The 11,115-nt window shown below is 53.7% G+C and overlaps 1 protein-coding gene and 1 non-coding gene across 2 annotated transcripts; one reads left to right on the forward strand and one right to left on the reverse strand.

The window, feature by feature from the left end:
• Nucleotides 1–1,257: 1,257 nt before the first annotated feature.
• Nucleotides 1,258–1,332, reverse strand: TRNAE-UUC (transfer RNA glutamic acid (anticodon UUC)). The gene has a single exon. It is a non-coding gene; the product is annotated as a tRNA-Glu (tRNA).
• Nucleotides 1,333–2,135: 803 nt separating this feature from the next.
• Nucleotides 2,136–9,878, forward strand: VPS37D (VPS37D subunit of ESCRT-I). The gene is made up of 4 exons (XM_053274556.1): nt 2,136–2,320; nt 5,176–5,347; nt 7,362–7,444; nt 8,629–9,878. The coding sequence occupies exons 1-4, from the start codon at nt 2,192–2,194 to the stop codon at nt 9,106–9,108; spliced, it is 864 nt and encodes a 287-aa protein (XP_053130531.1). The 5' UTR covers nt 2,136–2,191; the 3' UTR covers nt 9,109–9,878.
• The last annotated feature ends 1,237 nt before the right edge of the window (nt 9,879–11,115 follow it).

An 11,115-nucleotide genomic window follows, 5' to 3' on the forward strand; every position in this document is an offset into this window, starting at 1 on the left:
TTACTGCCTCCCTCTGGGAATTCAGGCTTTGCTGCATGGACATGAGCATCCATTCAGCCATCATGCTCAGCTCTCCCGGGTAGTTGGAATATTTCCCATTCTGGTACTCCACTAGTGTCTGGGGCGAGAGGCTTCGGACCATCGGCCTCTCGCGGTGGGGTGAGCTACTGCTCTCTCTCTGGAACAAAATATTCTGGGAAATGTCGCTGTCCAGCCTGACCGAATAGTTCTGGAAGAGTTCACTTTCTTGGCCGGACAAGGCACTGGGAAAGAGATCGGCCCCTTTGGCGGGTGAGGTGCTCCAGAAGGCGTCACTTCCTCTCTGGGGAGAGGGGTTCTGCGGAGGGCCACTCAAGAGCTCGCTGGCTCTTCGTGAACCCGGAGGGACGCTGGGCCCTCTGGGAGAAAAGGTCCTCTGGGGGTCCTCACTCACACTCCCTCTCTGGGGAGGAGAAGAACCCCTTTGGGAGAACTCACTCCCTTTTCGCGGAGAGGTCCCCTGTGAAAGGTTGACCCCTCTTGGAAGAGACATTCTCCTGGGATCCTCACTCACACTCCCTCTTTGGGGAGAAGCATTCTGGGGACATTCACTTGCTGCCCTCGGAGAAGATGTGCCCTGGGGGAACTCACTTCCTCTCCGGGCGGGGTGCCCGGGATGACATCACTTCCTCTCTGGGGAGAGGAGGTCCTTGGGATCTGGCGTGAGAGGTGTGCTGGAAGGCTGTACTCTTGTGGGGACAGGAATCCAGAGGGGTATCCTTGCGGAGTCAAGACGTTCCTCGGAGTTTCACCGCTTCGCCGGGGCGACAAGCTCCGATGGACAGTGTACTCTATCTGGATTGGAATAGTACGGGGCATCTCACTAGCTGGTTGGGCTGGCTTAGCCGGGGAGCTTCTCTCGTTGGCGTTCATGGTCCGACCCCTTGGACCCCTGACCACTCCGTTCGAAGAGCCGGTTCTCTTTGCCCTTCATCAAGCGCCTGGTTCTTCCAAGAGCGTTTCAGTGACCCCTTAATTCTCTCACTAAGCTCTGCAATGGCCAGGCCAGATCACAAAGCTGTGATGTCAGCCTCTCAGTCTGTGACATCACCGGGCCCCCAGGGCACACACTGGCCCAGAGGCAGGTCTCCTGCTCCCCGTCGTTAGAGGGACAGAAGACGCTGCCTGTCTTATACCGAGTCAGACGTCTAGCTCAGTGCGGTCTGCACACTGACTGGCAGCAGCTCATTGAAGGCAGGAGTCTTTCCCAGCGCTACCTGGAGATGCTGCCAGGATTTGAACCTGGGACCTTCTGCATGAAAAGCAGGTGCTTTTCCACTGAGCTACATTCCCCATCGTCTGTGCTGCACTTCTAATTTGCAAGGTGTAATTTGCTACTTCGATGCCTGACTCTCTCTTCTCTTTATAAAATGCTCAAACAATATATTTATATTTATATTTTAATTTAATTTATATTTAATTTATATTTATATTTAATTTATATTTATATTTAATTTATATTTATATTTTGAGCATTTTATAAAGAGAAGATATATAGATATAGATATAGATATAGATATACTTTTTCTTTTAATAGAATCAGTCTAGCCAATAATAGCGAGCAAGCTGAACAGGTAGAGCCTAACCTGCTGGTGATTACATTTGTTTTAGTTTGTTGTCTGTGGTGATTAAGACTCATTCCTGGTGGATTTCCCTGGAAGAGAGTTCCAAAAACTGCAGGACCACCACAGAGAAGGCCTTGCTATTCGCACTCCCTAGATCTGACATAACCAGGTGAAATGATGGAGCCTGGAGAGAAGAAATTCAGACTGCTGCTGGTCTTAGGTGGCAGGAAAGCCAGCGTGGTGTAGTGGTTAAGAGTCTTGGGCTGAGAGCAGGGAGACCCAAGTTCAAATCCTCGTTCAGCCATAAAACTCACTGGGTAAGTCTGAGCTTTTCACTTATCTCTTAGACTCTTACATAAGGGTCTTAAGAGACACTTATATCTCAGCCTCGCCTACCTCACAGGATTGTTGTGAGGATAAACATAGCCGGCGCCCTCCTCCTCCTCTCCGCGCCTCCGAACACAGCGCCGCCGCGTCTCCTTTAAGAGCGGCGCGCGGGCTCCCCCTGGCGGTGCGCGGGGGCGGTGCAAGTGCAGGTGCAGGATCGCGGTCCAGGTGCGGCCGCCTGTCCGCTCCGGGTCCGCATCATGGAGCGCGATCGGGGCCCGCGGGGCTCGGCGGTAGACCTGGGCTTCGGGGCGCTCAGCACCGCGCAGCTCCGCGCCCTGATGCGCGACGAGACCTGGCTGGAGCGCATCGTCAAGCTGAGCAGGAAGGTAATGGGCTGCGAGCGCCCGGATCGGGGCCCGGGGGGGCAGAGGAAGAGCGGTGGGGAAGAGGAGGCGGATCGGGCCCCGTGGGGTGGGTGGGTGTTTGAGCGGGTGGAGGCTGGCTGGCATCCATCCATCCTGCCCCCCCAGCCAGGCTTTTCCACGCCCCTGGGCTGCATCCACATCATTAGCCCCCTCCCCATTAAAAAAATATAGCCCCCCCTGCAAAAAAACCACCAGACCTGGCACGGTGTGGGGCCGATTGCCAGGCCTGCCTCTGTCTGCCCCCCTGTGGGGCTGCATAGACCCGCCGAGGAGGCGCCCCGTTGCAGGGAAAGCATTTTGGCGGCGGGGGGAGCGGTTTCCAGTGCCAGGCTTGGCCGTGCCCAGCGCCCTTTCTGCAGAAGCCAAACCCCTCCTCCCCCAGGATGCACTCCATGGCCAGCGGCGCTGCTGCCCCCCGCCCCCACCTCGTCTCCTGCTGGTGGCTCCAGGGACGAGACCACCCCCCTCACCTCCACCCCCCTTGGAAATTTACCTGGACCCCTCCCAAAATAAGCACAGGACCCCCCCCCCAATGTCTTGCTCCGATGATGCCTCAGTCGTCACATTCCCTAATATGGATGGCTTGGGACCTCTTTCTTGGCTACCCAGATTAGTTGGGGAGCCCCCCCCAAATACACCCCCCCCCACACACACACAATAATCCACACAGGAGCCTTTCCTTTGTCATCCCAAAGAGACGACGGTCAGGTTTCGGGAGGGAGCATCAGTCCTGTGGGGATGCTGAGGGTGGGGGGCTTGCGCCGTGGGAGGGGGTGTGAGGAATTGGGGAGGGGTCTCTGTCTGTGTGTGTGTGTGATGCTGGTGAGGCCTTTAGGCTTTGTCTGGTAGGGCCTCATCCTGCTCGCCAGCCAGCACCCCCTGTATCCAAAAACCTACCCAGACCCGGCAACAAGGCCCCTTCCTAGCCTGTGTTTGGGGGCTGCATCCACAGCAAGGGGTTCTGAGCCCCACAGACCCAGCCGCTGTGGGGTGGAGCCGCTTCTCTGTCTAGCCAAACACACAGGATGCGGGGTGTGTGTGTGTGTTGTCTAACCAATGCACTGCCGTCATTTTCCTTCCTCGGGTACATTTTCAATGGTGTAGATTTTCTCGCCTTCCCTGCAGCCAGGGGAAAACAAAGCCCGGCTGGCTGGCTGTGGCATCCATCTAGCCCCCACCCCCGCCAATCGTCTCTCCACCCCGCCCCTCGCCTTGCGCCCCAAACCTTTGCAGGAGGCGCGTTCTTCTCCCCTGCCTGGCAGCTGCGGACGTCACCATCCATTCCCTCCCCAGACTAGGTGAGCTGCGTTTCGCTGGGAAAGGCCCCTTAGGAACATCGGAAGCTGCCATCTGCTGAGTCCGACCCTTGGTCCACCTCACTCAGGATTGTCTGCTCAGGCTGGCAGCGGCTTCTCCCAGGTTGCAGGCAGGAGTCTCTCTCTCAGCCCTCTCTTGGAGATGCTGCCAGGGAGGGGACTATGTTGGGACCATCTGAGAGCCAACGTGGTGTAGTGGTTAGAGTGCTGGGCTAGGACCAGGGAGACCCGAGTTCAAATCCCCATTCAGCCATGAAACTAGCTGGGTGACTCTGGGCCAGTCACTTCTCTCTCAGCCTAGCCTACTTCACAGGGTTGTTGTGAAAGAGAAACTCAAGTATGTAGTACACCACTCTGGGCTCCTTGGAGGAAGAGTGGGATATAAATGTAATAATAATAATAATAATAATAATAATAATAATAATCTGCTCTTCCCAGAGCAGCTCCATCCCTTAAGGGGACTATCTTCCAGGGCTCACACATGTAGTCTCCCATTCAAATGCAAACCAGGGCAGACCCTGCTTAGCTAAGGGGGCAAGTCATGCTTGCCGCCCCTTCTTCGGACACGGCGGCCCTCCAGAGCGCCTGGGCTTTGTGGGGGGGTTCGCTTGCCTTTGGAACTCCGGGTCCATCCATTTGGAATCACCGCCCTCTCCCATTTCTGCATCTGCCGAAAGGAAGTCAGAAAGCGCCTTCCCTTGCAGAGCTGTCTTGGGTCAGGTCCCAAGTGGCCCCGCTTTGTCCATCAAATGGGGTTAGGCCTCTCCCAGCATCCTGGTCTATAGAGAGGGAGAGACTAGCTATCATGACAACAGGCTTGTCCCGTCGCCTTTGAGAGCGGTCTAGGTCCGAGGCCCACACCTCATTTTGCGGGCAATGGATTCCGTAGATCAGCTTCACACCGTAGGAGACGTCCAGTGGCCCTCGCCGCATACTTTGTGGCAATGAGTTCCATAGATCAGCCCCAACATTGTAGGCGAAGTCCTCTCTTTTGTCTGGAAGTGGCCATATACTGAGTCGGACCATGGGTCCATCTAGCTCAGGATTGTCGACCCAGACTGGCAGTGGCTTCTCCAAGGTTGCAGGCCGCAAATTTCTCTCAGCCCTACCTAGAGACGCTGCCAGGGATCGAACCTGGGACCTTCTGCGTGCGAAGCAGAAGCGACATCTACGAGCACACTGGATTCCAACTAGGGTGGACAACAGGAACCCTCGGTCTGGCCTGGGCCAAAATGTCAAACCAGCGTCTAGTGCCGTGCCAGACAACCGAGAGTCTTGCTGGTAAACTGGTATTCTGCAGAATTTTTAGCTCTTCCACATGGAATCAGGAGGCATGTTACTAGCTAATGCATTTGCAGAGAGGCTTCATCACGAGGGCAGCTGGCCGCCAGAGTCTGGGGCTCTTTGAGGGATCCGAGGACCCCGGAGAGGGAGAGGAGGCTCTCCATGGCCAGCCATGCCCCCTGCCCTCGGCCAAGCATCTTGTTGGTGTCCCTGCAGTTCCAGAACCTACAGTCGGAGCGGGAGAGGCGCCTGGCCTCCAGTTACGCCCTGGCGAAGCAGAATTTGGCCCTGCAGCCCCGGCTAGAGAATGGCAAAGCGTCCCTGGCCATCAAGTACCAGGAGCTGAAGGAGCTGCGGGAAACCTGCCGGGACAAGCAGCAGCGGTTGGGTGAGTGAGGGGCTGGCACCCCCCAAGACCCCTTCCTGGAGAAAACAAGCAGCCTTGGCGGCTTGCTTGCTTGCTTGCGCTCTCTCTCTCTCTCTCTCTCTCTCTCTCTCTTCCCGGCCTTCATCTTTTCCTCCCCCCCCCTTTTTTTTCTCCTGCGCCTTCTTTCTTTCTTTCTTTCTTTCTTTCTTTCTTTCTTTCTTTCTTTCTTTCTTTCTTTCTTTCTCTGTCTCTTTTTTCTCCTGTCTCTTTCTTTCTTGCTCAGTTTTCTTTCTTTCTTTCTCTCTCTCTCTCTTTTCCTTCTGCCTCTTGCTCTCTTCTTTCCGCCTGCCTCTCTCTCTCTTTCTTTTTTCCCTGCCTTCATCTCTCTTTCTTTCTTTCTTTCTTTTCTTTCTTTATCTTTTCTCTTCTGCCCCCTTTCACTCTTTTTCTTTCTTTTCTTTCTTTTTTCTCCTGCCTCTCGCTCTTTCTCTCTTCCTTTATTTCTCTTTCTCCTTCCTTGCTTCCTCCCTCCCTCCCTCCCTCTCTTTTTCTCCTCCTTCTCTTTCTTCCTTTCTTTCTCTTTTTCTCTCTCTTTTTTCTCCTGTCTCTTTCTTTCTTGCTCAGTTTTCTTTCTTTCTTTCTCTCTCTCTCTCTTTTCCTTCTGCCTCTTGCTCTCTTCTTTCCGCCTGCCTCTCTCTCTCTTTCTTTTTTCCCTGCCTTCATCTCTCTTTCTTTCTTTCTTTCTTTTCTTTCTTTATCTTTTCTCTTCTGCCCCCTTTCACTCTTTTTCTTTCTTTTCTTTCTTTTTTCTCCTGCCTCTCGCTCTTTCTCTCTTCCTTTATTTCTCTTTCTCCTTCCTTGCTTCCTCCCTCCCTCCCTCCCTCTCTTTTTCTCCTCCTTCTCTTTCTTCCTTTCTTTCTCTTTTTCTCTGTCTCTTTTTTCTCCTGTCTCTTTCTTTTTTGCTCAGTTTTCTCTCTCTCTCTCTCTCTCTCTCTCTCTCTCTCTTTTCCTCCTGCCTTTCGCTCTCTTCTTTCCCCCTGCCCCTCTCTCTCTCTTTTTCCCCTGCCTTCATCTCTTTCTTCCTTTCTCTTTTTTCTCCTGTGTCTTTCCCTATCTTACTCTTTCTTTCTCTTTCTCTTTTTTCTCCTGCCCCCTTCCACTTTCTTTTTCTTTTTTCTCCTGCCTCTCTCTCTTTCTCTCTTTCTTTATTTCTCTTTCTCCTTCCTTCCTTCCTTGCTTCCTCCCTCCCTCCCTTCCTCTCTTTTTTCTTCTGCCTCTTTCTGTCTTTCTTTCTTGCTCTTCTTTCTTTCTTTCTTTCTTTCTTTCTTTCTTTCTTTCTTTCTTTCTTTCTTTTCTCTCTCTCTCTCTCTTCCTCCTGCCTCTTGCTCTCTTTCTTTCTCTTTCTCTTCTTCCCCTCCTGCCCCCTTCTCTTTTTCTCGCTCTCTTTCCTTCAAGACACGTCCTACCCAGTGAATGATCATGAGAATAAGCTCTGCAGCCTAGCCAACCACATCACCTGTTGGTGAGCAATTTGCCACTGTTCCGCTGAAGGGTACACCAGTCCCTTGTGCCCTAAATCATCCCACCTGTCGCAGAATGAGTCTCCTTTTAGAATCCTCCTTTTCAAGACACCTAATGATGCAGCGGGGAAATGACTTGCCTAGCAAGCCAGAGGTTGCCCGTTCGAATCCCCGCTGGTCTGTTCCCCAGACTATGGGAAACGCCTATATCGGGCAGCAGCGATCTAGGAAGATGCTGAAAGGCATCATCATCTCATACTGCACGGGGAGATGGCAATGGTCAACCCCTCCTATCAAAGACAACCACAGGGCTCTGTGGTCACCACGACTCAACAGCCGACTCGACGGCACGCTTTACCGTTTTTCTGCACAAGCCTCGGGTTTAGGAGCTGGCCACCTTTGAGTAAGCCCTGTTTCGGGGGAAGCTGGGCTGACACCCCCTGCCAGCCTTCGAGGGTGGGGGTCTGTGGCTAAGTTGCAGAGCACTGACGCACAGGCTGTTGTTTACCCTGCAGGGGCCTGCATGGAGAAGTGGACCCCAGAGAATGCCGTGAGCAGGCTGCAGGCAGAGCTGGATGGAGTGGAAGCCAAAGTGGAGGTGAGTCCAGCCGCAGCCGTTGCCTTCAAGGGAAGGTGATATTCCGTGGCTAAATGGAATCATGCCCACTCCCTTTTTTAAAAAAACAGAAGTGTCTCCTACTCACTTTAGTAGCAGAAATATAAGGGGACCCCACATCATGAGATAGCCCCTTCACCCACTGTTGCTCCCGTGCAACTGGTATTCTGGGGTAGACTGCATCTGAATATGGAGGTTCCATTGAGCCACCATCCCTATTGCAAAACCTTTCCTCCTCCATGAATGGGGTTTCTCAGACATTCTGCTTGTCCAGTCACAACTAAACTGGTAGGATTTGCATTTTCACATGCAGAGGCAGCACAATTATTTAGAGAGAGAGAGTGAGCACTGGAAGAGATTCCCCTTACGGGATGGAACCGCTCTGGGAAGAGCATCTAGGTCCCAATTTCCCTCCCTGGCAGCATATCCCAGATAGATTCCTGCCTGCAACCTTGGAGAAGCCGCTGCCAGTCTGTGAAGACAATACTGAACTTGATAGACCAAGGGTCTGACTCAGTATATGGCAGCTTCCTAGGTTCCTACTTTAAAATGTTTTCCTGGCATGCAAAACCTTAAATCAGAGTAAATAAATGAAGCCTTGGCCAACCACATCTGAAAAGTTGCCGATCCTCAGTCAGCTTTGACTGTTATCAGCACTTCCTGGGTTTCGGGCCGTGGTCTTTCCCGTCACTTGTAACCTGACACTTTTTAGTGGGGGGTGCCAGGAATCAGACCTGTAGCCGGGGGCGGGGACTAGGCCGGGCCTGACCCCCACTAAATCTTTCTCTTCCCCTCCCCACCCCTTAATTTTTTTACAAACAAATAATTTTTTTTTAAGAACTGGATATTGCTTGCCCTTGGGACCAGTGGGAGGAAGCAGATAAGTTGACCCCTTTGCTGACTCCCACACTTTTAGGCTGGCTCCAGGCCTGCCAGGAACGGGACTCGGGATATCCGACCACTGAGCTCTGGCTCTGCGGTAGGCGAGTGAGGCTGGGTCCGATTTGCTGCAGGTGGCGAGTAATGCCTGTATCGGATGCCTGTATCGGGCGGTATAGAAATATGATAGATAGATCAACGATGGCCTTGGGCCATCACTGAAAATTACCTGGTGCACCAGCAATCCCTCCTCATGGCATCCTCGCCTTCCGTCTCTACGTCTACAGGAGCAGATGGAGCAGTTCCTGTGCTGGGATCTCCCCATCGAGACCTTTGTCGAGTCGTTCCAACACAGCCGTATGCTCTCCCACCTCCGCCGGACCCAGCTGGAGAAGCTGCAGGAGATCCTGAAGCTGGATCAGGAAAAGACCCCCGATAAGCCCAGCCCAAGCGGCGAGATGCAACCCGAGGCCTCCCCGGCCCTTCCGACTCCGACTCCTCCGACTCGGGCTCAAGCGGCCCCAGCACAGACCGGCACGGCCCCCAAGGTCTTCCAGCTCCGCTTGGCCCCGGCGTTCTTGATCCCTTCGGAGGCTGTGCTCCCCATCCCGGTGGCCACGGCCCCCCAAAAGTGCTGCCTGCCGACCCTGGCCACCTCGCATTCAGCAGGGCCCTTTGTGGGCTCGCCCTTGAGCCTCATTGGACACATCCACTTGCCACCAGCCCACCTGCCTCACACGAAGAAGAAGGAGCCGCCGCACCGGTAGCCAACGCCGCGTGAACCGGACGTTTCGACTGGCGCCTCCGAGACACACGCCAAGATGTGCCCCGAGTCGGCGGTGTGACACCAGCCCACCGAGGACGCCACTCTCCTAGACTCGCCCAGAGCTGGAGACTGGGGCGGGCTGGGGCGGCAGGCAACACACTGGCCCCCTGGTCTCCCTGGCTGCCAAGTGTCCTATGATTTCGGACCCCCTACCCTGCCCCAAGCGCCACAGCCCGCTCAAACAGCCTGGCTGGCCAAGGCTATAAAACGTTGTAAGTATAGGTGGCGGAAGCTGTGGATCGGATTTGCACACACACACACAAACCCCTTTCCAACTTAAATAGGGAGGTATACTTAGCTTCATTCCTCGACACACACACCCCCGACCCCATCTTTGGGAGGATCATCATGTGCCCATTAAACATTGTAAGGAAGAAAAAAACACTAAAAAACAGGCTGCATTTCTGCTGGATGTAAAAGGCTCTCCGGCAGGGCCCTAACAGCGTGTTTTCGAATACTGTGTTGACCTGAATCTACGACTAGTTGCCCCCACCTACCCCCCCCGCCTCCAGGTTCCTTGATGTTAGAAATGGGGGGCGGGGGGTTGTCTGACATTCAGAGTGCTCTTCCATTCGAGCAAATACAGGTATGGCCTGAATTTAACATCTGGCCAGGGGAGGGGTTGTTGTTGTTGTTGTTGTTGTTTAGGGGGTTGCCTTAAATTCAGAGTCATCCCCTGTTTGGATCAATACAGTCCCTTCCTTAGCACAAGCGACTCCGTTTTGGTAAGGGAGTAGACACGATAGCACATTTTAAGGTGTGTGGGGGGGAAAGGGGCGGGAGGTCCGGCAGTCAGAGGGGCTATTGGGAGGGAGGCCATTTTTGGGGGGAGGGGCAGGAGCTGAATTGCTTCCCCCTTCCATTTTATCGGAAGTGAAGTGGGGGGGGGCCTTCCTGGATTGCGGCCGGGGGTTGCGGTTTGGGCTGGGCTGGGGTGAGGTTGTGAAGCACAGGGTTGAACGTCTCAGCCCAAAGGTATGTCACGGCTAGAGGGTGGATTTCTATGCCAGCACGGGCGGGCACCGAGGGTCTCGACAGGGTATGCGCCGAGGGCGTTATGGACGCGGCAGCCACAGCGGTGGTCGGTGGAGGGTTCCTGTTTCTGGGGGTTCTGCGACAAAGACAGATTCATGGTGTTTGTTGCTGGGGAGGGGGGCGGATGTTTTCACGCAAATGGCCCTGGAACTTGAATTTGCTAGCAAACATTTGGATCTCAAGAACCGGAGGGGAGAAGAGGGTGGATGCAGAAATCCTCCACTTCGGTCCCTGGCAGCATCTCCAGGTGGGCCTGGGAAAGAGTCCTGCCTGAAACCTTTGCGAAGCCGCTGCCGGTCAGGGTGGACAATCCTGAGCTAGCTGGACCAAGGGCTTGACTCGATAGAAGGTAGCGTTCTATGTTTCTATTAGTGTTTTGAATGCGTTTAGAACATGTTTCATATAAATGTCCTCCCATCCTGCACTGCTCCCAGCAATTAACAGAGGCTTCCGAGTCAGAGGGTACAATCCAGCCAAAGTTAGTCTCATCAGCTGTGATGGAAGAATGCACTCGGTTGCCGGCAGCTAACATTTGCTAGACTGGGCCCAGAGAGTTTCAGACAGTAATTCTGTGCATCGGAATACGCTAGTGTGTGCCCTGAGATATAAATCAATGACAAAAATATTGAGAGCACTCACCCACTGAAGAGGTTGCCTGGTTTGTCTCTGGATGACTCCCTGCTTGGACTTTTCCTCTTTCCAGTCGGCCTCAGATGGGGTGAGTAATTCAGCCGTGCCTCTGTAGGAGGTGTGATTGGGTTGTTCGGTCACTTCTGATGTAGAATCATCGGTTACCTCTGATACAGAAACAGAATTGAGTTAGCAGGCACGCTCAGGACAGTGTGAGTCATGCAGGAAAGCAGAAGGTGGGTGTCCCCTGCCAGTGTGGGAAATTCTTTCTCTTACATTGTGA

The sequence above is a fragment of the Hemicordylus capensis genome, chromosome 12 (genome assembly GCF_027244095.1).
Source record: "Hemicordylus capensis ecotype Gifberg chromosome 12, rHemCap1.1.pri, whole genome shotgun sequence".
In the NCBI taxonomy this organism is placed as follows: domain Eukaryota; kingdom Metazoa; phylum Chordata; class Lepidosauria; order Squamata; family Cordylidae; genus Hemicordylus; species Hemicordylus capensis.